Source organism: Myotis myotis, unplaced genomic scaffold, assembly GCF_014108235.1.
Source record: "Myotis myotis isolate mMyoMyo1 unplaced genomic scaffold, mMyoMyo1.p scaffold_m19_p_2, whole genome shotgun sequence".
In the NCBI taxonomy this organism is placed as follows: domain Eukaryota; kingdom Metazoa; phylum Chordata; class Mammalia; order Chiroptera; family Vespertilionidae; genus Myotis; species Myotis myotis.
In genome coordinates, this window is record NW_023416324.1 from 208714868 (window position 1) to 208741279 (window position 26412).

The 26412-nt window shown below is 49.4% G+C and overlaps 1 protein-coding gene across 1 annotated transcript; it reads left to right on the forward strand.

Moving 5' to 3' along the window:
* Positions 1-663: 663 nt before the first annotated feature.
* LOC118675290 (PTTG1 interacting protein) lies at positions 664-22133 on the forward strand. Its single transcript, XM_036347771.1, has 6 exons — positions 664-869; positions 8291-8343; positions 11393-11501; positions 16485-16662; positions 17669-17715; positions 20186-22133. Exons 1-6 carry the CDS (start codon positions 755-757, stop codon positions 20227-20229), a joined length of 546 nt encoding a protein of 181 aa, XP_036203664.1. The 5' UTR covers positions 664-754; the 3' UTR covers positions 20230-22133.
* The last annotated feature ends 4279 nt before the right edge of the window (positions 22134-26412 follow it).

Here is a 26412-nt window from a genome sequence, read left to right on the forward strand (position 1 = left end):
GAATGGCCCGCTAGCCAGGGCAGCAGAGGATTGGGGGGTGTCTTTCTTCCAGGCGGGATTCTGGCCAAGTATTTGCTCTGAGTGGCCCTCAGGATCAAGCTAGGGGAGGCTGTGGCACAGTCAGTCCCTGGGGCCACCTTCCAGGGCTTGTTCACCTTTTTAGGGTCAAGGCTGCAGCACACCCTCTACTCTTCCAAATACCACTCACAGCCGTGCAGGCGAATTAAGAGACAGTGACCCTTGCCCGCCCAGTGTGGCTCAGTGGTTGAGCATTGACCCATGAACCAGAAGGTCACAGTTCCGTTCCCAGTGTGAGCACATGCCCAAGTTGCAGGCTCCATCCCCAGAAGAGGGCGTGTGGGAGGCAGCGGATCAATGATTCTCTCTCATCATGGGTCTTTCTCTCTCTCTCTCCCTCCTCTCTTCCTCTCTGAAATCAATAAAAATATATTTAAAAAAAAAAAATACTGCGACCCTACCTTTCAGCCGCGCAGGAGCACTGACCCACAGGGGGCGCTCCTCGCGGCCTCCGCCTTTCCGCTGCGCAGGCGCACTGAGCCCCGCTCGCGTCCCGCGGGGAGGCGGGAGCACCCTCCGCCAAGGGTGGGCCCGAGGGCGAGGGGCGGGGCGAGTTGGGCTCGCGGCTGCGCACTCGCTAGTGCCGCCCGCCCCGCCCACTTCCGGCGCGAGTCTGTTCCTGGTCGAGGCTGCCGAGCTGACCACCGACCCGCCGACCAGCTGGGCCATTACCACCATGGGCTCCGGCGGGGCTTGCGGGCGGACAGTGCGCTGGGGGCTGCCCCTCGGCGGCGCCACGCTGCTCCTGCTGCTCCTCCAGGCGGCCGCGCTGCAGGAGTCGCCCGGATCAGGTGAGGACCTCGGAGGGGGCTCGGGTCCTAAGGCGGGGCGGGGCCGCGGAGGGGCCGTGGAGGGGTTACGAGGGTCGGGGGGAAGATTAGGGGGGCGCGGGGTTCTGGCGCCAGGCAGGGGGCGTGGAGGCATAGGGGTTCTGGGATGCGGGGTGGTCACAGCTACGCGGGGTCGCGGCCCCACCTCCGGGCCGCGGTCTGCGGGGGCGGCCACCCGAGTGTCCGGTCACGCGGGTCTCGCCGCAGCTGGGCCCCTGGAGGGGGCTGGCCATCCCTTTGTCTTGGTTCAGCCGCTGCCGCCGCCCCGCGGGAGGGCGAGGGGGTCCAGGCCCGCGGCACTGCCCGCTGGAGGAGGGGCCCTCGGAGTTACCAGGGCATTAGGGTGAGGTGGGGATGCGTGCGCAGCGCCCCTGCGGTCGGGCAGACCCCTGCCGCACTCCGGACCCGCGGGGCCTTCTGCATGGGTGTGTCCCGCCTGTTACTAACCACCTGTGTGTGCGGGTGCTGGGAAACGGTGGGGACCCAGGGTTCCTGTCGGTGCCTGAGAAGCTGAGTTTCTGGGGAGACTGACCAAGAAACAAGCTCTCAGGGTGCTGAGGGTGGGGAGCGGTGTAGGTGAGGGAGTGTTAGTGGAGCAAATTGCATGCCCTGGGGGCAAAAGAGTTGCAGGCGTGGAGGTCTGTATTGGTGGAGGTGCAGGTGAGGGGGCCACAGCCCCGGGGCCCGGTGGAAAATGGGGAAGTGCGGGCGCGGAGACCGTAGTGTCCATCTGTTTCAGAAATGTTTCAAGCTGGCTGCTGTGTGTGGAGTTACCCATGTGATCACTAGTTGTGGGACATGGAGCCAGGGGCGGGCCTGTGGGTCTCCCTTTCAAGATCTTTACAAGCAGAATTGAGGTAGCCCAGCCTGAGGCCAGTATATTTCCCAACGCATGTTAACATTGTTTGCGGGTAGTTTTTATCGCACGGTAACAGGTGGCGCGGGCCATTTTTGCTAATTTTTTGCGCAAATGGCAACGTTCAGTAAAATTACGATAACTTTAGTTTACGTATTTATACGTTACCCGCATTCTACCGCTAGTCTATAAAAAACGTATTAATACGTGTCCCGCGCTCTACTACACTGGTAGGACGTATAAATACGTAAAACGTATAAGTACGTTTCCCGCATACAATGTGTTAAGCCCAGGCTTTGACATTGTCTGTTTAGCACAGTAAACACCTTTCCTCTTTGTGACCTATTGCATACTTATTCCAGTGCGGGACTGTTGGAGTTTCTTCTGGTCTGCTTCCAGAATAATTGTGTGTGTGTTTGCGACATTGGTTCGCGAAGCAGTCCAGTTGCACTGTAGAGGGAACTTTTGGTCTGAGTTGAATTCTCAGCAGAAATTGGGAATGATTGCTTTTTAGGAAACAGAATGCATATCTGGCAAAAGAATCTAATTGCGCAAGAATCTTCTCAATGGCTGAGGGTGCGTGTCAGGAAAGGCCCTGAAGTGTTTGGGAATTAAACTAAAACTGTCCTAATATTTTTTGGTAAAAAAGCAGCTCCTTTTCTAGCCACAGCGTGAACACTTACTGTCAGTCCAGTTGGAAGCTGCTCTCATTTGCTTCAGCTCACAGTGTCCCACTTTTGTCTCCTAGAGGTGCCCAGAGTCCTGGGTCAGTGGTGGGTGAACTGTTGTTTCTCTCATCAACAACACCGTCAGATGGGAGCAATGGTGTCGTGTTGTTAGGGTGTTTGCTGTCCAGGTGCCCTTGGGGTCTGCATTCGAGGGGGCACTGTTAGAGCGCTGAGGCTACCCCTTCCCACAGAGTGTGTACTTAGTGTGCTATTTTTTTCTGCTTGTAGTACTGTAGGAATGTGTGTACACTATTTAAAACATTGTGTCTTCCTTGTAAGGATATGAGTGTTCTCCAGAACCAACATAGCTGTAGCGAAAGAGAGTTATTGTGAGGGATTGGTTCACATGACTGGACACTGAGCAGTCCCGAGATCTGCCGACTACAAGCTGGAGGCCAGAAAAGCGGGTGGTGTAGCTCAGTCCAGATCAGAGGGCCTGAGAACCGGGAAACCGGTGGTGTAAGCTGCAGCCTAGTCTGAAGGCCCAGCAACCAGGAACACCGATGTCCCAGGGCAGGAGAAGATAGAAGTCCTAGCTCCAGCAAGTAGACAACACTCAGACATAAGGTTTTACCAGCCCCCTAGGCATTCCTTAGCCCAGTCAAGGTCATACTTAAAATTAACCCTCTGGGGTGTGTGAATTCTAAGCAAACATCATGCCCATCCAAAACCAACAATTTCTGCTGTCTTCTTGTGTGCTTTGCTGGTGGGAGATGGGAGGAACCCACCAGGCATTGAAGAAACCTCCCTGTGCTTTTGGACCCCACTTGTATTGTGCATGTATCAGACTCCATCCTAGTTTCATCTGCACATCTCAGGGAGAGAAGACACTTCAAAGGACCGTAGACTGGTGTCTTAAACAGAGGGACCCAAAGGAGCTACCTAGAGCCTGACCGCTCCTGATAGTAGCGGCTGGGTTTGCAGGGGTCTGCAGCCTCCTTCACTGCCCACCAAGAACTGGGGCTTTCTCAGCAGGTAGTGTAGGTGTTCTCAGTAGGTTCTGTACACGTGGTCCATGGTGTTATGTACTACAGTCTTTACTCTTTTTCACAGGGATAGGAAGGTGGCCAGGGCTTTTTTGTCTAAGAGAATTTTCTGCCCTCATTTCTCATGTGAAATGGACAGTGTCAGCTCTGTCATGTGCAGTGGGGGCACAAAGCCCGAATAAGGGGCTTGTTCCACCGCCTAAGGGCTCAGCAGCTACAGCCCTTTGGCCTCTTGTATGACATATTGACCATAAATAATATACTTACTTGTTTCCTTATTTTTAAAAAACATTATCTCTTTACTCGTGCTAGCGTATGTCCTTTTGTACTTACTCAGTTGACTCACCTGAGAAGAACTGGAAAGTGGGTCATGGGTTAGTGTATCCTACAGAAGAACAATCCAGAGTGAGTGAGACCTGAAGTTCTTTAATTGTTAATAAATAGAATCTAAGTTGAAGATTTTATCAGTCATCAGATTTCAGAAGGCAGGCAGGACGTTCACATTCAGCAGTAGACTTAGGAAACAGTGCTGGTGTGGCTGGTGTGGCCTATGAACCAGGAGATCACGTTTCAATACCCAGTCAGGGCACATGCCCAGGTTGCGGGCTCGATCCCCAGTAGGGGCATGCAGGAGGCAGTCGATCAATGATTCTCTCTCATCATTGATGTCTCTCTCTCTCTCTCTCTCTCTCTCTCTCTCTCCCCCCCTTCCTTACTCACTGAAATCAATAAAAACTTATTTAAAAATAAATAAAAAAGAAAGAAACAGTGTTGATGTTTTTGTTTTCTCTGGCTTTGAGCACATGGTTTTCTCTATCCTGTGATGAGATGAGATGCAGTGAAGGAAAACTCCCTGTTTGAAGCGGCAGCAAATGGTTAATGTATTGTCTTTTCTTACCATGCGGGAGGATGGGGGTGTTTGAGAACAGGATGGCCTTTCCCAGCTCTGAACCTGTTTAACATGGCTGTTTCTGCCTGGGTTGAAAACCTGCCCGGTTCCTGGCTGTGCTGGTGCAGGAGGCGGGCTGGGCCGTTTCCTTGGCCTCCGCCTCCCATGCTTCTTTGTTGACTCATACTGGCCCGTAATCAGAGGCTCTGGGGTGGATGGAGCTTAGGGTGTGTGCTTTGGAGCATAGTTCTTTTAGTTCACGCAAGGCCAGTTCACAAAGACTTTAAAAATGAAAATCCCCGTGGAAAAAATTCCTGTCCCACATCACCCCTGCTCCCTGAGGAGGAAGTGCGCCCTTCCTTGTAGAAGTTTTCACAAAGGACTGGAGGGGGGGTGTGTTAGGTGGTATGCAGATTCCCACCTACCTCCCCTGCCTGACTCTTTATTTAGAAAAAGTTCAGAGCCACAGATAAGTTGAAGAAATAATTAGAACAATGAGTTCCGAATCCCTTCCTGCTCCCACAGCGTTTGCCACGTCTGCTTTGCCACTCCTTCTCCCTGTCTGCTTGTTAGTTTTAACCAAACCATTTGAGAGTCAGTTGTGAGACCCCTAAATTCTTGAGAGTGTGTCTCCTGAGAATGAGGACATTCTTTCACATCACGGGAATATAAGACCAAAATCTGGACAATCACCAGTGATAATGATACTTGAATATTGGACTTAACATAGTCATCCTTGTACCCAGTTTCCCAGGAATGTTCTGTGTCCCCCATCCTGTCGTCTGGCCTCATCCAGGCTCACATGGTACATTTAGTTATGTCTCTTAATATCTGTTCCTCTGCAATAGCTCCTCAGTCTCTGATGTTTTCAGAGAGCTGCTTTGTGAAAGACCCTCAGTTTGGTCTTGTCTGGGTTTTCTTTGATTTGATTCCAATGCATTTTGACAGGATTCAACCACTCAGTGATTGTCCTTCTCTCTCACCCTCTGGGAGGCACCTGCTGTCACTTTGTCCCATTGTCATGTGGTCACAGGTTACTCTGGTGATACTTCGATCACTTTTCAGGTGCCGTTTCTCCTGATTAAGTGATGATTAACATGGGAAAGCACCACCAGTGGGCACAATGGTCTCGGCGTCCCTGTTCACTGTGATGGTTGCAAAGTGGAAATGCTTTCACCTTTGCTAGTTGCCTTCTCTCTATATATTTCATGTCAGCATGAAACCATGGACTATTCAAGAGATCAGAGTCCATTGCTGTCATTCACTTGGTTATTTAAATGGTCCCAGTTTAACAAGGAGGACCCCCCACTCCAATCTGCTTCTGGGTCCTTTTACCATTTATCCATCAACTCGTGCCACTTTCTGGCACAGCAAGCTGCCCAGGGCTGATCTTGTCCTTCCTCTGTGCCAACTCTATACTCAGCCGTTTCTCCAGGGAGCCCTGGTTTCTCTTAGTGGGGAACAGCGTCTAGAAACCAAGGCCTGGGCACTACACGTGCCCCTAGCTACTGGGTGTTGTCCTTTCCAGGACCTTTAGTGGACAGACCTTGGAACCGAGTTTTTCAGAGTTCATCTCATCCTGACACCACGGGGGTCTCTGCTTCTCCCTTCTCCCAGTGCCCGCGCATTGGGACCTCTGAAATGGCGGTGGCTGTTATCAAAATGCCACTGTTGCCCTGTCTCTCTTAGTAGTATTTTGAGAAATCAAGGCATTTCAGGGGTTGTCAATTTTCTTTTCTTTCCTGAAGCTAAGTGAAATCTGTTCTGAGTACTTGAAATAGTTTAAAAATAAGCTTCAACATAAACCCAAGAGCACACCATTAGAGATGCTGAAAAGAACACTATTTGATAATAATTGCTGCAGAATAATACATGAAAGAATGGATTTATATTTCATTTAAAATAAAATAGGATTTTATTTAGAGAAATGGAATGTAGAAGAACTACACTATTGAATAGAATAACCAACTGTTTTAGAGTAAGTCCCACTTAGCAAATACAGTGAATAAAAAATGTAACTAGAAACTAAAGCTCTTTTCCCTACATTTTATTATGAAAATATTCATACAGCAAAATTGAAAGAATAGTATAGTCAACACTCATATACCCAAGAAACTCAGCTTTTATCCTTCACCTTGTGCTGTGTCGCCGCTGTACAAGTGTCCCTCCTCCCCTCATCCTTCCGTGAAGGCATTTTGAAGTAAGGTACAGACATCCTGCACTCTCCCCCAGTACTTCGCTGCATGTCATTAACTAGAGTTCAACATTTATTTCTCTTGAGATAACTTGTGCGTACAGTGAAATGCAGGAACAGCAGTATGCCTCTGGATGAGTTATAAGATGATGCTAACCTAAAGATAAAAGGCCCTTCCAAGTGAGAGGCAGCAGCATTTAGCCGAGATCAATAAGGATAGTTATGGGTAGATGTACTAATTCAGGCGGAAACCCAGATCTTGCCCCAGTTAGGAGACAGAAGCAATGGGTATTTATGAGAAAGGGAAGGGGAACAATTACATCAGTAGAAGGAAGGCTGTTGGTGCAGATAACATAATATGGTGACATTAATTCTAAACAGTGGATTTTTTTTTTAATCCTCACCCGAGGATATTTTTTCCATTAATTTTTTTTTTTGAAGAGAGAGTGGAAGGAAGGGAGAGGAGGGGGCGAGAGAGAAACATTGATGTGAGAGAGACACATCAGTTGGTTGTGGTGTTCTAACCACTGAACAAACCAGCCAGGGCTAAATAGTATTTTTAATTTTCAGTCCAATAGTTATAAGTATGTGCTTTCTTGTTCTCTTTACAAATAGTTTTTTGAGAAACAAGGTTGCTTGGGTCTAGTTCAAAGGTTATTTTGCCCTGTTCTAACATTCCAGAGATTCGGGAATGAAAACATGCAAGGCAGTTCCTCTGGCGTGGCAGCTCCGGCTCAATGTTCAAGTGGCTCCATTTAGATTATTGGTGACAGGTCCGTTCGTCTGTCCATCCTGCTATACATGGACATCTGGGCTGTTTTCAGCTTTTGGCATATTAAAAATAAACTTGCTATGAACACTCCTGTACAAGTCTTCCTGTGGACGTATGTTCTAATTTTTCCTGGGTGAACTATCTAAGAGTGGAATTGCTGAGTCATAGGGTAGACATATATGTTGTTTTATGGGGAAGCGCCAGCTCTATTTTTCAAGTGGTGGGACCAGTTTGTACTCCCAGCAAAACTTATGAGAGTCCCCACTTGCTCTGCAGCCTCGCCAACATTTAGGATTGTCAGTCTTTAATTTTAGCCATTCTGATGGTAATGAAGTGGTATTTTATCATGACTTTAAGTTGCAGTTCCTGGTGATTAATGAGTTTGTGCAGAGTTCTTTTCAAAGTGTGTGTTTGTTTTAGGAGATAGGGTGGGGTATTAGCAGCTGCCTGATGTCATACTGGAAATGTTTCATTTATCACACGATCTTGGTGTGGGGTTTGACCCCTCCCTGAGGCAACAGTGCTGGGAGGGTCCCCAGCGCCGCTCCTGGATTGCAGCCAGCTTCTTCCGTGTGTGCCCAGAACATACCCCCTCTCTGAGGGGCTGGTGGGACTGGCCAGGGGCCAAAGCCCTGGCATTAGTCAAGTGGGCCTGGCATTGCTGTGGTCTTAGCTTCCACAGGGAGTGTCTGCTGCTGAGCTGGTGGCCTCAGCTGGCTAGTGGTCCATGGTATCGGACCCTGTGGCTCACCTCCTGAGGGTATGCTCAGTCACCTTTTCTGAAAGACCCCCGTGGGTACAACTGTGTGTGGTGTTTTCATATACCTCTTGGTGCCCTGCTGCAGCGGGGCTCAAACTACTCTGTCCCTGGAGGCTTAGTGCCCAGAGAGGACCCTGTGCATCACTCACTAGCACCCTCCCTGCCCTCCTGGCTGATTTGTTGTTTTTCCCCCACAGTTTGCTCCCAGAACACAAACAAGACCTGTGAGGAGTGCCTGAAAAATGTCTCCGTAAGTAGCACGTGACTGGAAGCAGGCCCACTTTTGCTAACGGGGGTGTCCCTGGTGTGTGTTAAGGGCTCAGAGGGTGGGGATGTGGGAGATTTTTGTGATGGATATTAAGTATTACTTTATCCCTTCTCAGGCATCTCCAGCTGTCCCATGGGGACTGCAGATGCCACCTGAGCATCATTAATAGGCATATTTAACTCCTGAACAGGTATGGGGTCATAAAAGGTGTGCACCAGGCCTGTGGTGGGAGCATGCGTGGCCGGTGGGGAAGCCTCAGACCCCCCTGAGGGGGTGGTGAGCGTTGGTGCGCAGTGCTGTTCAGACAGGGATTGCGGGGACAGAGGAGCAGATGGATGAGCGCCGGGCAGAGGGGTCAACCGGTGACGGTTAACCTGTGACTAGGGCCTCATGTTGGTGTCATTAGACCATAGAGGCCCAAAGCCCTGGTCATCCACCGCTGAGGGGTCAGAGGAACATGAGCCGCCTGTAAACCTCTAGCCAGAGTCCTAGCTCTCTGTGTCCCGTGTCTCCACCAGGGCCAGGGAGATGCTTCTCTCCCAGCTCTGCACGCAGGAGTGGAGAAGAGAGGCGAGAGCCAGGGGGCACACAGGCGCCAGGTCAAGGGGGGAGTTGGGGGCATCTGGTCCAGTGGGTCAGCCTGTTCACAGCTCACTAGTCAGGAGGTGAGCCTCGCAGCCAGGATGTTCCAGTGTCCCTGGTTCTTGCAAGTCCCTGTGTGACCTTGAGCAAGAGGGTAGCTGTTCCTGGGATCTAGCACATGGGTGTGTGCAGCAGGCCATCAGGGAGAAGTAGAGAGTCACATGTGCTGCTGGGGAAACCTCCCACCGTATCTGGCCGTCACAGGGCTTGTGGGAACAGTGCTGCTTTGTTAGAGTCCGGTTGCCACTCCTCAGGCACTGACTTCCTGGGCAGCTCCCGATCCAGCAGCCTGTGAGTGTCTGGCTCCGTTTCACCGCAGCGCTGTGTGGTCAGCACCGAGGACCCGAGAGAAGCTGACCCGGGGTAGGGAAGCTGGGAGAGAAAACACCCTTTGTGGGGCCTCGGCCTAGGGCCCTGGGGGAGGCTGCCTCCCCGCTGTGGCCGGGTCCTTGCGTGTGTTGGAACTACACAGCCTGTGTTTCCCTTTCCCTCACATTAGGGTTTAATGACCAAGGGCGGGTCAGGAAAGATGTATCAGATGACTCCCACTTCAAGACGTGGGGCCATGTTTGGGCCTCGGGTCCCAAACACATCTGTGGGTTATAGTACTTACCTCTGCCGGTTACACCGGAAGGAGCTCATACTGCAGGTTCAGGTCTTATCGTTGACAACGCTGAACCAGATCGGGGGGCTCTGGTCCGCAGGGTGGCATTTTCTTGATGTTGCTTCTTTTCAGTGTCTGGGTTTTTCTATTGAAGTCATTTCAGCCATAAAGATGGCTTAGAGTCTATGTGGCTTTGCAGTTCCCAGAGCACCTGTGCAGCACTGTCCTGTTCAGCTCTCCCTCTCTGGGAAGGACATTGGGAGGTGCAGGTGAGGGACACGTTCAGATCACAGTGGGGAGGGCACTTCATCTGAAGTCCTGACCCCCATCTGAACCCAGACAGATCAAGTCAGAGCTGCGGGCCACACGTGCAGGGGGGTGAAAGCCGGGGTAGGCCGTGCGTGTGTGGGTCCAGGGGTGCACAGAAGTCTCTGAAAGGATGGGCAGTGCCTCGGGTGCCTGAAGAGCCTGAGCAGGTTAGAGGGAGGCTGAGGGCACGCTCTGTGTCCTGTTGGTGTCACTCAAATTGTTTACCACGAACATACTCCTTCACTCATGTAACAACACCACCACAGGAGAGAACTTACCCTCCTAGTGAACATCTATGGCTTTTGGAAAATCACCATATAAAATTGGAAAATTAGACATTTAAAACTTAAGCTTTTTGAAAATGGAAGATTTACCAAACATTGTTAAACCAAAACAAAACCACTAAAATGCAAGATATTCTCAAACAGCCAAAATAAAAAGGGTTTTTCCTGCTGTTTATTAAGTATGCTCAACATTTTAAACACAACACAGTAAAGTAGATGCTATGTAAAGAGGCCTGGGGAGCCTTTGTTTTAATATATTTTGCAGTAGACATTCATCCTAACCTGGGACAAAAAAAAAAAAAAATACCATGACTTTCCATCCTATTAAAATCTCAAAGGAAAAAGAATGCCATAAAACTGTTACCTTTAAGATCTAAAATAAGAAGCCAAGTTCTTCCTGTGCAGGCACGATCTGCAGCCTAAGCCCCACTTCCTTTGTTGCCAACGCCCACAGTGCCAGCTCCAGACTCCCCCGCACACACGCACTGGGTGAAGGCGCTGTCCCTGCCCCAGACCGCCTCTCCCCTGACACTGTAGGACTTAGGGGCATCTGTGAGGTTCCAGTAGGTGCCTTTGAGCCTCGGTTGCACTATCTATAAGACGGCTGGAGGAAATACTCACTTGCTGCTCTTGTAGAGGTCAGAGGTAGGATCACGGTCACAGAAGACCACTAACATACTGAGGTCCTGCCATGGGCCAGCCTTGGTCCGCCTGCGAGGGATCCTTCAGTGATGCACATAGATGCCTATCCTCCTGATGATGGGCCATGATAGGCAGCTTGAGTGTGTCAGGAGGCGATGCAACAGCAGGGGTGGAGGTAAGGGGGCAGTTTTAAGTAGGTTTCCCAGGTTAGGCCTCATGGAGGAGGTTAGAGAGCCACATGCATCTGGGAGGAATGTTCCAGGCAGAAGGAGCAGCCCATGCAAAGGCCCTGGGCGGGGGGAGCTGCCTGGCATCTTTCATGACAACACAGAGGCTGTGTGGCTATTCAAGGTGCCTAATGGAAGTGGTTTGAGTGACATGGTTCTTGGTGGGCAGTTGAACCTCTGTGTTGGGGTGAGAGCCCAGGCCGTTACCATCCTCCAAGGGTGAGCAGACCAGGTGGCTGATGGTTTAGGGAATCAGGTCCTGGACCGTCTGGTTCTTTGGTGTTTACGTTGAATTTCTAACATTTAATGTTTATCTCTCTCAGTGTCTTTGGTGCAACACGGATAAAACATGCGTGGACTATCCAGTGGCAAAAATCTTGCCCCCTGCTTCTCTTTGTAAGCTGAGCTCTGCACGCTGGGGCGTTTGTTGGGGTAAGTGCTCATTTTACAAAATTGGCTTCTTGGTTGTGCTCATTAACATAAGCTGCCAGAAAATGTATTCCCAGTAGTTCTTTGATGTTCCCAGTGGGAAGTTGGGGAGCCAGTGAGAGCTTGTGGTGTCTCAACTGGGGGGTCCTTGCAGATCTGGAGGCCCCCTTCAGGCCTCAGCCTTGGCACTGGGACTCCACACCCTTGGGGGTGGTGAATTGAAGGCTGCTTTTTGGATGGCTCAGCACCTTATGTCTTGGTGATGTTCGTGGGTCACTGTGACCCCTGTGGTTCCTGTAGGGACTCTGACTTCCCAAGCAAGGAATCCCTGCTCAGCATGGGCCTGTGTCCCATTGTCTCCATGTGGCTGTTACAGGTATTCTGTCATCAGAAATTACCCCTTTGTGAGATTCAAATTGTTTTCTAGTTTACTTTTATGTATATACTTATTTTTTTAGAGAGGGAGAAAAGGAGAGAGAAGGGGAGAAACATCAATATGAGAGAGACACATCCATCAGTTGCCTCCCATATACACCCTGACTGGGATCGAACCTGCAACCTAGGCATGTGCCCCAACCAGGAATCAAACCCACGACTTTCTGGTGCACAGGACGATGCTCCAACCAACTGAGTCACACCAGCCAGGGCTCTAGTCTGCTTTAAATATAGATATATATATATATCATTGTGACCTCCTGGTTCATGGGTCATCGTTCAACCACTGAGCCATACTAGACAGACTCTAGTGTGCTTTTATTTATTTATTTATTTTAATTTTTTTCTAGTTTGCTTTTAAATTAGGTTGCTGGTATATGTTGCTACACAGAACTCATTTTTATGTGGTTGGGCTTATTAATCCTTTCTTTTTATGGCTTCAGGTTTGGGGTCAAACAGAGACCACCTTCTTTCTATCTATCTGTCTATCTACTTACTTTTAAATTGGTTTTAGAGAGAGAGAAAGAAACACTGATGTGAGAGAGAAACATCAGTGGGTTGCCTTTAATACATGCCCTGACAGGGGATTGAATTCACAACCTGGGCCTGTGTCCTGACCAGGAATCGAACTGGCAACCTTTTGGTGCACTGTACACACTCAACCAACTGAGCTACACAGGCGACGGCGAGGCCACCGTCTTAAGCTGCATAAAGGAGCTGTTGTTTTCTTAGGGCACCTTGATACTTCGCTTGGTGTGTCTGCAGCTTATTCCTAATTTATCTGTCTTTTTTCTAATTGAATTCCATTTTAGAATCCATCAGCCTCCGTTAGAAATACTCACTTGTAGTGCTGAGGTCCCAGGGAATCCAGGATTGTGTGTGTGTGTGTGTGTGTGTGTGTGTAGTTGAGGGGCCTACTGTGTGGGCGTACACGTGTGTGCATGTGCCCACATACCCTTTGTCATTTCCACCCAGTTGACCATTCTCTCTGCTGTCCTCATACCAGAAAGGCTTCACTGGGCCTCACTGCCCTCTGCTTCCGTCCTGTCTACTGTCTTCTCCATGGAACCTGTCCTTGCTCACTGTTTCACAAAGACCACTCCTGGACCAGGGGACCCTGGGACCCTGGGCATGTTGAGCATGAGCTGTTTAAGTTGAAGTTTAACTTCTGTTGGGGTGCACACATCTTAAGTCTCCCTCTATAGACTACAGTCTGCAACATAAACACACATGTATACACACATACATCTACTCAGTAAACGTTTACGTGAGTACATAGCTGATTCCCCCCTTAGCAAAATACACAGACCATTTCTGGCACCCACAGCTGTTAATGCCAGGACTCCGTGGGTAACTGCTGGACTGACTTGCCATCAGCATAGGTAGTGCTGCCTGTCCCTGCCCTTCACATAAAGGAGGTCCTGTGCTGCCTCACCTAACTTCACCCCGTAGTATGTATGCCTGAGGCCCTTCCTTGTGTGTTGTGTGTGCCGGTTTGTCTCCGACTTCAGGCAGTGTTCACAGGTGTGCCTCCATTCTGCTGCTGAAGGACATTTGGGCTGCTTCCGGTGCTGCTGCGGTCTTGTGTTAAATGTGTGCCAGCCCTCCCTCCACAGGGCAAATATGTAGGTGTAGAATTGCTGCCTCACCACGTGTTCATCCTTAGTAGGGCTGCAGGCATTTTTCCAGAGTGGTGTACCAGCTCATGCTCCTCTAAGCAATGTGGGGCTTCCAGTTGTTCCACGTCCCTGCCAGTGCTTGGGCACTCAGTCATCCTCGGTGTGGTCCATCTGGTGGGTGTGAGTGGATCTCACCGTGGTTTTCATGTGCATTTCTCTGAAGGCTAATGATGATGAGCTCCTTTCCAGGTGGAGGGCAGTTTTGATAATTCTCTTGTGAAATGAAAGTCCCTCCCAAGGGCTCACAGGGATGGTCAAACCCGACACTGGACAGACGAGATCCATGGCAGTTTACTCATCACCTGTAGTCACAGCCCTTGGGGAGGGGATACTGGATGAATTAGCGGCTGTGGGAGGAGGCTTTGCAGTAACAAGAGGGTGTGGTGCCTGGGTCAGAGAGGAGATGTGATTGCTTGAGCAATTCCAAGGGCTGACAGGGAAATGACACCTGCACCTGGTTCCCAGAGTAAGGACGGTGGTTTGGCTGGGGGCCTCGCCTGTGGGAGTTAGTGGGGAGGGGAACTTGCTGGGCCACTCAAGGCCCTCCTGGTTTCACCAGACACAAGGGTACGCTTAACACTAATGTTAGGCCTATACCACAGGTGGGTTTTTGGTTTTTTCCCCCCCTCACCAGAAGATATGTTTAGTGATTTTGGAGAGAGAGAAACATCGACCGGCTGCCTCTTGCACCTGCCCCAACTGGGGATTGAACCCGCAACCCAGACATGTGCCCTGACCAGGAATTGAGCCCACCACCTTTTGGTGTACAGGACGACGCTCAAACCAACTGAGTCACCCGGCCAGGGCCACCACAGGTGTGTTTTTGTTTGTTTGTTTGTTTGTTTGTTAATCCTCACCCGAGGATATTTTCTCCATTGCTCTTCAGAGAGAGTAGAAAAAGAAGAGACAGAGGAAGGGGGGAGAGAAACATCGATGTGAGAGAGACACATTGATTGGTTGCCTCCCGAATGCTCTAACCACTGACCCATGCCGGCCAGGGCACAGGCGCTTTTTACTCTTACAGTTTAGAATCCTTTTATCCAGTTTAGGCAAAAATGTTTTGGAGTTTTAATTATAATAACCTTAAAAATATAAGTGTGCTTGGAGAAAAATGAGGACTTTGCCATTTTGAAATTTTTTCCAGAAGCAAGATGTCACTCCATCATCAGGGTCACCCGGGGTCGTTTTTTATGTCCTTTGGTAGAGGGTCATAGATTGCCATACAGGATAACAGGGAAAGGGCTCATAGTTTTGCTTCCTATTATGATGTGATTTCTGTTTTTATTTTATGACTGGTTTTAGCTGCTAAGCAGGGAAGCTCTTTTGGGGGTAGATATATTTCAGAGCCAGTTATCTAATTGATCTCCGTCATTTTTAAAGTTGATGGTTGTAGAGTTCTCGAGTCAGAAACGACACCATCTGCTAGTGAAGGTCTCTTTCTAGTTACACCACTATTGCAACTCCAGCGCTTCTAGAGCAGGTCAAGGAAGGAGCGAATACGGTTATTGCTCAGAAGGACTTGGTCAGATGTCACACTGTTCCTGATTGTAAAATGATTGGGTAAACCCTAAGTGAGTGCTATTCTGCTGGGAGCCAATCTGAATGTGAGGTGGGTCCATACCGGCACAGAGCCCTCCACTCGCCTCCCTGTCCCCAGAGCAGAACACTCACCATCCAAGCCCGACCCGGACCACAAGTGAGATTAGAGATTATCCGCTTCCTGTGGTGGCATTTTAACCTCATTTTCAGAAGCAGCTGGAGCTGGTATGGGGTATGCAAAGCATGGAACCCACTGTTGGCCAGGTGGCTCTTCAAGCCTCTTCAATGGCTGGTGGGGGTTTTTGTTTTAAGATTTTATTAAATTAATTTGTTTAGAGACAGAGAGAAACATGGATGCGAGAGTAAAACATCAGAAGGCTGCCTCCTGCACGCCCCCACTGGGGATTGAGCCCGAAACCCTTTGGTGCAATCTCTCTGCCACCTGGCCACCCAACCAACTGAGCCACACTGGCCAGGGCTTCAGTGGCTGTTTTAACTGGATGATTAAAAAACACATTCAGCCCTAACCGGTTTGGCTCAGTGGATAGAGTGTCAGCCTGCCGACTGAAAGGTCCCAGGTTCGATTCCGGCCAAGGGCATGTACCTTGGTTGCGGGCACATCCCCAGTAGGAGGTGTGCAAGAGGCAGCTGATGGATGTTTCTCTCTCATCGGTGTTTCTAACTCTCTATCCCTCTCTCTTCCTCTCTGTAAAAAATCAATAAAATATATATTTTAAAAAAACACACATTCACAAAAGAAGTATTAGAGTTCAGATGGAATAAAAAAATAGTGACTGGTTTTAATTTATAAATCCTTAGGAGGAGCTGAAAAGAAAGTAAAACTTGTGTTAAGTTTGTCTTTGTCTCAGAAGTTTGGTCTGGACAGAAAGTCATAAACTCATTGACACTGATCGGAAGCCATTTTCAAACCCCTGGGGAAGATCCCCTGTCCTTCTGCTTGCCGTGGTCAGAATTTAGTTCCTGTGCAAAATAAATGTATTGCTCTTGACTTTGACTTAAGTAATTAAATGAGCTGTATTGGGCTTAAATTTTCTTTCAGGAAAGTCCAAATACACAGCTGAGTATTCTCTTCCTTCCTGGTTTTAACTCTCCTCGGTCTTAACACATCTTTTCAGTATCTGGTGGTGGACCCCAAAACTTGGATCCATCCTGATTAATGGAGAAATTGTTAGATGGCACAGCTGTGTACTAAGAAAGGCCTGCTCCGCAGGCGTGGGCCTCACTCTGACATAGCTCCCCCTCCAGGAGGGGGTGTTGCTCCCCGGGGTTTCCTGCTCCAAGCAACTCTGACTTGGCCGCTTTGCCCTTACAGTGAACTTTGAGGCGTTGATTATCGCCATGTCGGTGGTTGGGGGCCTCATCCTCCTGGCGGTTGCCACATGCTGCTGCTACTGCTGCTACTGCAGAAAGAAGAAGAGCCGGAAGCCAGACAAAAGCGAGGAGAAGGCCATGAGGGAGCAAGAAGAGAGGAGAATACGGCAGGAAGAAAGGTGAGGCCACAGACTCATTCCCAGATGATTCTAATGTGCAGCCAAGGTTGAGAAAACCACTGCTTTAAGGGGACTCAGATCAGGAAAGTGACATTGATAAGTCACAAGTCTTCTCCATTTTTAAAAGCTATGAACATGTAGTGTTTGTGGGTTTTCTAGGTTGTGGTACAAAGAGTGAAAAGCTACATATGCAGGGACCTAGCCAGGGGGCACGACCTTCCTTGTCATAGGCCTGCTGCTTCCCTGTCCGTTTCCTCCAGTCGGTGACATCAGGGTTGCAGCTGGAGGTTGCAGCGGGCAGAGCCTTCCTGCTTACAGTCATGGTAGTGGGTTCTCACGCTGCAGGGGCAGGAGCCTTTGAAGGCAGTTTTTCAATCTTCATTTGCAAGCAGACCAAGGCTCAGAGAGGGAGGAAAGCCTTTGATCTGGTCACTTGTCTCAAGCCCCTGGCCGAATCGGCCTTGTGCCACCAGCGCTGATCAGCACTTTCCTGGTTATAGAGCATTTGGCAGGTGTGTGTGATGCAGCCCTTGGCCACTCCCTGCCTGATTAGGAACGAGGTGCTCACGTGTCAGGAATGCAGCCAATAAGGCCTAAGGCTCCACAGGTCTCCAGGTCATCATCCTGAAGTCATGGGCCTAAATAAAAACTAGCTTTTGCATGTTCCTAATCATCTTTAGAACCTAGCATAAGGTTTTTACTGAGTACTACCTTTTCTTTATATGAGAAAACAATTTTTTTAAAAAATCAGTATTGGACATTTGAATTGCATTTATTGAAATAAAGAATTGAATAGCATGATATTGGAGCAGCTCAGAAGGCTGTGTTCAGCATCACCTTGCCTGTCCCAGTGGGAGTGTGGCCTGATGGCCAAGCTCAGCCCCACCCTGCTCTCATTCTGGAAAAGGAGAACAAACCACAGCTTCTCTGCTGGGGAAAATGGAAGGCGCTTCTTTTAAAGTTACATTGTATGTTGATGCTAAACAAGATTTTGTTTGTTTTTTAGGAGGGCAGAGATGAAGTCAAGGCATGATGAAATCAGGAAAAAATACGGTAAGAATCGACTGAATCTCTGTTTCAGTTGGTGAGAAATTGCTGCCAAGCCATCTTGGTCATTGTTGACGTCCGTGAGGTCTAACTGTAGGTATGGGGACAGAAAGATGGCTCTACTTTCCAAGTGGTGCTGTTATAACTAATTCCATGCAATGTCTTAAAAGATGAATATTTTTATCTCAGCCAAACTGCTCCAGGAATACTTGGCTTATGAAGTGTGGGCCGTCACAGGGGTCTGCTGTAGCCCCTTTCTTGGTCTGACATCTTGTTTGCCTTAAAGGTCTGCTGAGGGGGTGGGGGGGACATGGAGGGGGTGAGTCTGATCTTCTCTGTGCCTTCCCCCCACCCTGGGATCTCCCAACTTCTGTGTGTGGAGCTGCATTCCTTCTTTAAGGCGTCAACCAAAACAGAGGCTATGCTGTCCTTTTCCTGTTTCTGAGTGTTTTGTCCTGGGTTTGTTTCGGTTTTTGCTTGGAGAGATTGGGGGGCAGGTGGTGAGGCTATTTTTCAGTGTTGGAGAACATTAGGTCTGCTCCTGTGTTTAGTTGGTTCACATCCGTGGACAATATGAGCGTTGATGCTCTTGCTCAGTGATGGCTCAGTGTTGTTGGAAATGAGAGAAGTGGACTTGCTTGGCCTGTCCTGAGGCCAGGCCCTCACTGATGACAGCCCTGGGGCCTCTGGCCTTGAGCCACTCTGCCTCTCTTGACCTTGTGACCTGGGGATTCGGTTAAGTGGACCAAGCAGCTGAGCTAAATCCTAAATCTGACCAGGAACATGTCAACATCTTATCCAACTAATGCACTTATTTTGAAGTCCTCAGTGTATATAAGGAAATACTGTGTTGCGGTGGAAGATTAGGATCCTACTCACTAAAGCAGTAAATCCTCAAGGCTCAGTTCTCTGACAAGGGCTGGTACTCTGGGCTGTGCACGCTGGTTCAGCCGGCCCACACGCTGGACGTCCTACTCACTGTCTCTGCGCCTCCTGAAGGACACCAGTGTGCGCTGTGCACCCTGCCCTGCCTCGGGCTGGGGTTGGCCTTGGTGGCCTCCAAGTGTTGGTTCCAGGCATGAGGCTGCTGCCCCTCTTGCCGCTCGGTCTCTGTTTAAGATGAGCAGTCCGATGGCTGGTAGAGCCTTTTTTTGTGTATTCCCACCCCTTGGCCTCCTCTGGGTGCTGCTGCACAGGCCTTCAGAATTATGTGAGGTCAGAGCCACCAGTCTCTCTGCCACCTGGCCACCATGCTCTTCCTGCCCACAGCACAAACCCCAGTGTTGGGCCTTGTCCTGGGACAGGTGATGATGGGCTCCTGTGTGGGTGCAATTCCCTTGTCCAGTGGCGTCAGCACACTCCCCACTCTCCCTGGTGCCTCTGCCTGGGTGCGTGCCCATGCCCACCGAACGGCCATGTACACTCCTGTGACTGGGGACAGCTTGATTTTCCATGAAAGTGAGGAGCCTCGAAAGGAGCTTTGACATCTGGTTAATATTAATGTAAATAGCCCTAGTCCCAGTGCAGGCAAAACCCAGGTCTTGTTTTAGAAGGCGTTTGCTTTCCGTAGCACGGAACAGTTTTCCTTCTGAACCAGAAGTAGAGCTGGGAGCTGTTTCTTTTCCTTAGACTGCTTGTACTTGGCATTTGACATGATAGTTCTTTATCAAATCTGTGCACTTTCTCCCCAAGGCCTGAGGCTCCCCTCCCCTTCTGACACGAGCACTATGTTGCATCCCCTGCCTCTCTCTCCCTTCTTATCTCTTCCCCACCCCTGCCCTAAAAAACCCTGCTGTAAGCAAGTGTGTTGCAATGGTTCTAGATAATTCAGTGTATAGTACAGGTTCTTACCAAGAGAGAGTCTGTGTGTGTTTCCACCTGCAAAGAGAACACTCCTAGTCTGGGTATTTATTTAGCACTATAGATTCTACTAGTTATGTAAATGCTTGACAGTTTAATTGATGATGACCTTCTTAGTTCTTTTTACAGCCTTAATTTTAAAAGTTAATCCACATTTATAAGGACATTTAAAGGAAGGTGCTTTATTTATTTATTTTGTTCTGTATAATATTAGCTAACCACTAATATGGGGGAAGAAATATTGGCTTTAAATTTCTTTTCTTTTTTCTGTGTGTGCACTCCAGTTTTCTCCTTTATTTTTAAATTTATTTATTGTTTCTATTTAATTTATTTTTTTCCCCTGGCTTTAAATTTCTTAACTTTTCTTTGAGCAAGTAAGTCTTTCTTTCTTGGGGTCTGTTTTTCTTAAAATTATTGGTTTGGGCACATTTTATTTCAGTGTTAAAGTCACTGTATTTGGACTTTCAGAAAAGGTTTAGCATAGTATTCAAACCTGCGTAGGATCCCCATTTTCCTATTGGCCTCAGTAAACCTCCTTAGAAAGCTTAGTTGTATTGCTGTCTTGAATTTTGTTGTTGCCTAGATGCACTTGTAACCAAGTCCATTTTGTTTGCAGGTTTGTTTAAAGAAGAAAACCCATATGCTAGATTTGAAAACTAAAACACACTCCTGCCGTGTCAAGTCCCAAAGGCGCTCCTAGGGACAGCAGTCTGCAGGCCTGGCCGCCCCCATCCTGCCTGCTGACCTTGATGAAGTGAGCGTGACGCAGCTGCCCTGAATGCTGTCCGTTCTTGTGAGCTTCTGTACCCTTTCCTGATTCTGTATTTAGTCACCTGAAATGTTAAGCCTGTGCAGGTGGGGGAAGGCTGCTTTTGTTTTTGTTGTTAATTTGAGGAGGAATCATGCACATTCCACATCTCAGTTTATAAGCTGATTGCACACCAATAGCCGCAACACTAACGCCATCCTCCTGCTGCAGCGGCGCGAACCTTCTTCACATCCACCCACTAACAGCTCCACATAGCAGCCAGGAGAGTCATCTCTGCCTGTGACGTGGGAGGATCTGCCAGTCCCTCGTCGTTTCCCCCTAAAGCCACAGGTGTGGGCCTCAAGTCCCTGTTGCCCCGTCTCCCAAATGTCAATTCTGGTGGCTTTCCGCATGCAGGACACAGTGTCAGGGGCCCTACTTCCTAGGCTGTAGTTGCAATGAAGCACATTGAAGAGTGAATGCATTGAAAACCTTTTTTAAAAAATCCTGGATTTATTTCCCCACCTAAAAGATTTCACCAGGAAACTTCACTATCAATGTTCAGACCATGCATTGTATATTTTAATTTGTATCTTTAGCAGACCATGAAGCTTGTTATCCAGTGAAAACCTCTATTGTCAATGAAGTTTTGAAACAACCTCCCTAAGGCAGAAGATGGGTACTCCCATGTGCCTGCTTGGCGCTCGAGAGTGCTGTTCACTGCCCTGCTCGCTGTTCTAGCCCCAGTGACACAGGTGTCAGTCGAGTGTGTGAGGCGCTCTGAGACTCTCCCTGCCGTTGGGCTGTGTGCCATCCCTGAGGAGGAAGGGCTCTGTGCCTGGGAAGTGGGGTGTCCAGGGCCAGCTGAGGGGATCTCCACACACTACCCAGAAACAATGGTGACTGTCCTGCTTCTAAGATGACCCTGGCTCTGAGCCGCACTCCTTTGGCTCAGGTGTGTCATGAGACTTCCCTCTAGAGGCGGGTTCTCGCAGGTCACCTGTGGCCTCCGGGTGCCCAGTGGCACCGTACATGATGGTTCCATTTCTTTCAGAGCAAGAAATGTGGCTTCAGTAATAGACTGAACTCATGGCAGGGACAGCAGCAGACAATGAAGTGACAGTGGAAGCAGCCTTTCTTAAATCTGAACATACTCCCCAGTGCCAGATTGCTTTGAATTAGAAAAACATGTAGCTTTGGGAAAGTAGGCCAACAGGCACATAAAAGAAGCCATGCATTCAGTCTTCACACGCCTGCTGCTCTGCCATCACACAAAGTTCACCTGCAGACCAGGGTGATCAAAACAGCATGACACGCCTTGAACCATGGAGACTGGTGCTGGGAATTAACGTTTCTACAAAACTGAGAAACTAACCTTTAACGAAGTCTGTAGTCTTATTTCTCTGACTTGGGCATTTGACAGCATTTTACAGTGTTACGAAACATTCCTTAATATTTTAAAGCAGCCTGATAATTTTTACTTTCTGCTGTTTATTCATCGGAGAAACTTTGTAATCGACTTTAATGAACTTTTGTATTGATACAGTAGTTAGTATGTATGTAAAATCATTCAATGTAGGTTCCTGAGCTGACAGTAGAGCTAGGGATTATTAAATACAGTGAGTACAGTGTATTCCTCTCACAAGACATGGAGCCCTCACTAGGGCGTCTGAAAGGCCACCCCAAGTCCACATGCTTTTCTCTGAAATAGTTCTAAAAGCAACCAAAAATTATAACCTCAAGAAACCATAACATTTGGAGTGCCTTAATTTTTAACCAGTTTCCAGTAAATGAATTAATACATGCTTTTGCTGAATACTCTGTTCCTTGTGTTTCATTTCTTAGCGGTATTAATATGGCTATAGATTCTCCTCGACTGACGATGGGGTTACATCCTGATAAACCCATTCATTCTAAGTTGAAAATGTGTGTGATATGCCCACCTAACAGACCCAGCATTAGAGCTCAGACAAGTTCACCACAACATGCTCAGCAACTCACCTGAGCTTGCAGTTGACAGAACTGTTTGACAGGGAAGACAGACATGTAGGGTGTCAGTTGTTTTGACCCCTGTGATCACGTGGCTGACTGGGAGCTGCATCTCACCCCTGCCCAGCATCACAAGAGGATCACACTGCGTATACTACCCAGGAAAAGACCAGAATTCAAAATGCAAAGTAGTTTCTGCTGAATGTTTCTCTTTTCATCATAGCAAACTTGAAAAATCGTAAGTCAAAGAACCATCATAAGTTGGGGACTGTCTGAACTTGAGAGTGAGGGCAGTTAGACTTTGTAGATACAGACAGACTTCTGAACCCATCACGTGATGGGTGAGCACTCTCTGCTTTAATACCCTGACTGACGGGGAATGACCATACTATGCCCTGAAACTCCCCGTGCCCTTGCCCTCAGCCCCCGCCCAGCCAACTGTTAGCTCTCTAGTCAGTGCACCACCCCCATCCCCACCCCCAACCCAGGCTTCCCTACTACTTAGCTGGGATCAGATAGAGAGAACCCCAGGAGAAAGCAGTTCTGCCTTTGAGCTTTGTGTCCTTGGCTCCCGTTTGAAACACATAACTACCAACAGGCACTCAGACTCCACCCCTCTCTTTTGGGGGTTCTTAAATGCCTGGTTCACGGAGAGCCGCCCACCCCTCAGTTGCTGCTGAGCTATTTTTACCATTGCATCAGTCACTGGGACTCTGGGACTTCCTCTGTGTTGAGTTTGTGTCTGCAGATAGTCCGTCAGTCCCGTGGGAAGTGTGAGCCTGCCCCACTGGACCCAGCTGTACTCTGCTCACGTCCAGGTGAAAGCACACGGGCAGGTCAACTCCAGCTCCTTCGCCCTGAAATGTCTAGAGGTCACTGGCCTATATCTAGAATGTGGGAGGCAGGAGGCCATGTCTCCACCCCCAGGTGTGGTCACAGGATGGCCTTGGGCCTGGTGAGTCCTAGAGTCTCCAGTCTGAGTGGGAAGCTTACATCAACCTTGGCCTCATTTAAGAAGATGGATGATGGTGAGACCTGTTTGGAAAGATAAGGACAGGGAGTGAAATGCTTCGTCATAGTGCCTGCTCTTCAGGAAAAATCACTGCCGGTTAAAAGGTGAAAATTTGGATGGGGAAACAGTGGCCGTGTCCCCATCACCTGGTTCTGGGCATCCTAGAGCCCAGTGGTCCGTGTTGCAGGGCTCCATGCACATGGCCACTGCCTTCCAGGTGGTTTCGCAGCACCTGTTCGTCTCCTTTGGGGGCCCTGTGTTCCCAAGCCACGTCTGTTTGTGCTGCTTTGGCATGAGATGTGAGTGAACCGTGGGGTCAGTTCCTAGAAGTGGAATTCTGGCTCAGAGTGTCCATGGTGCTTATTTTAAGTGTTGGTAGAATTCTGCCAAAGTGCCCACTCGCTTGAAGGGGTCTGTAACACTTTGCAAGATGGGTGCAGGTAAGTAGCTCCAAACCAGAGCCTCATCTGGAAGTCGGTTCTCTGGGTAGACAGGAGCACAGGCCCTGCATGTGTGTGTGTTTTTGGTACAGTTGACTGTACAGGCAGATGCTGGCCTAGGCGCAGTGGTCAGCAAACTGCGGCTCACGAGCCACATGCGGCTCTTTGGCCCCTTGAGTGTGGCTCTTCCACAAAATACCGACGTCTGCGCATGGCCACAAAGTTTCAATCGCACTTTACGTGTGCGCCCACACATGGTATTTTGTGGAAGAGCCACACTCAAGGGGCCAAAGAGCCTCATGTGGCTCGCAAGCCGCAGTTTGCCAACCACTGGCCTAGGGCATCATTAAGAGCCCTAGGGCCATGGCGGCTGAGAGAAGCAGGCCCGGCCGCCTGTGAGAGAGGCAGGAAAAGCAGGCACAGCCAACCAGGGAAACCTGAGTGTCAGGAACTCCATCCTGTCAGCGCTTCGGCAAGGTAGTGCTGTCAGTTTCTGAGAAATAAGACCAGGAAGGAGGCAGGACAAGCCCTGGACCTGCCACTGTGAGTGGTCCCCAGGCTCCCCAACTTCCCCACTCTCCATTCTAGGACCCCTCTCCGCAGCACCCCTACTGGTCCAGCTGCTCCCTGCAGTGCTGTTGTGCAGGTCCCAGGCAGTGGCTGATTCAGTGGTCATTTGTGCTCACTCTCCCAGGAAGCACACCAGCTGGCCCCTGAGTCCCCAGACAGACTCACTGCAGCCTGATATTTCGCAGAAACCCGCATGCCTCACGGTCGGCATTGCCACTGCTGAACTTTCTCGGCCCACATGTCCACTTGGAGGAGCTGAAGGACCCAGCACCAGTCACCTCTGGGGAATGGGGACCTTACTATGTCCCCTGGTACAGGTGCCTGGTCAAGCCTGAGAGGGCACCAGAGGCACCAACTCCCGGGTGGGCCGCTGGGAGGGGCTGAGTGGGCAGTCCACCCCTTGGGGCTGGGTGTCCGGTGGGCTCTTCAAGTCCTGTGTCCCCAGCCAGCAGGTGGGGAGGACAGTGGGGAAGTGACCACTCGATTTCATTGGCAGGAGTGCACTCCTGGCCGGGCAGCCACCTGCCTCACCAGGGCCACATCAGGAGCACATCTAGCTGTCGGGAACTGTGTCCACTTGAGATGGTTCCATTCTACCAGCACCCCTACTTTCTCGGTAAAGCTGGTTACAGAGGCCCCAGTGTGTCCTTCCCTGCACAGAGAGGCAAACCAGCCAGTTCAGTGGAGACTTGCTTGGCTTGATGGGTTTTCTCTGCAGAGCTGAAGAGCATCATTAATCCACAGTTGGTTCTAAAGCCTGAATACTAAGAATAATTCCTAACTACAGATAAATCACCAAATACAGTCAACATAACATTCTTGAGTAATTTCACAAATTCTAGTTCTCTAAGCTTAGGGGGAGGGGCACTGAGTCCACAAAATGAATTTTCTTTGATAGTGGGAGTTGACTTGGGGTGAACTTGGGGTGCCGGCATGGCAAGAAGCCTTACACTTTTACTAACGTTTCCAAGAGAATGCTGTTCACCAGCGGCTCGTGATGGATGGGTGGTGAGCCCTGTCCCTGTCCTCTGCTCCCTGCTGGCCTCTGGACCACGGTGAGCCCTGTCCCTCTCTGAGGATCCCCACCAGCTGGCTGGCCTTCCTTGACACTAACTCTCAGCCATCACTAACGCTGTCTCTGGCACTGCCCATCTCAGGGCTTAGCCTTACGCCCTGTGTTTTGTATGTGTTTGTTCCTCTTGTCTACTTTACAAGGGATCACATTTGGTTAAGTTGATGAGTATGTCAGACAGGCTGACGTGTGCCGTTTTCTTCCTGCCTCATGATTTCCAACTTTGTATCCCAAGTAACAGCATTGCCATTTTTGTTTTTATAAAATCACAAAGCCACTTCCAGTTACTCAGTCTCAGGGACTCATGTTCAGAGGTCACAGCAGGGAGGGTGTGGCCCCGGTGTCAGCTCAGGAGTCGGGGCTCTCAGCCGAGGAGCAGCACCAGTTTCTCTGATTGGAACCTAAGCTGAAGAGTCGTTAACTCGGCATGAGGAGTCAATATAAACAGTAGTTAACCCAATATAAAGACTTGTTAACCAGGCATAATGAATAGTTAACTTGTATAAAGAATATTTAACTAGGTATAAAAATAGTTAACCAGGCACAAAGAATAGTTAGCCAGCCCAGCTAGCCTGGCTCAGTGGTTGAGCATCAACCTATGAACCAGGAGGTCACAGTTCAATTCCCAGTCAGGCCACATGCCTGGGTTGCGGGCTCAATCCCCAGTAGGGAGCATACAGGAGGCAGCCAATCAATGATTCTCTCTCATCATTGATGTTTCCATCTCTCTCTCCCTCTCTCTTCCTCCCTGAGCTCAATAAAAATATATTAAAAAAAGAATAGCCTGCTTGCCACAGAGGGTTGCTAACTGGGAGACTGATGGGCAGTGGGCATGCAGAGGCAAGCTGGCATCTGGGAGGGGGTTGGATGATTCACACGCAGGACCTGAGTAGTGGGGCTGGCCCCAAGCAGGAGGCACCGCTGTCCTGAGCTTGCTTGAAACCTTCCCCCCTCTCCCTCTCCAACCCCCAGAATGAGTTCGGAAAGGAAACCAGTGGGTGGGAGCATGCAG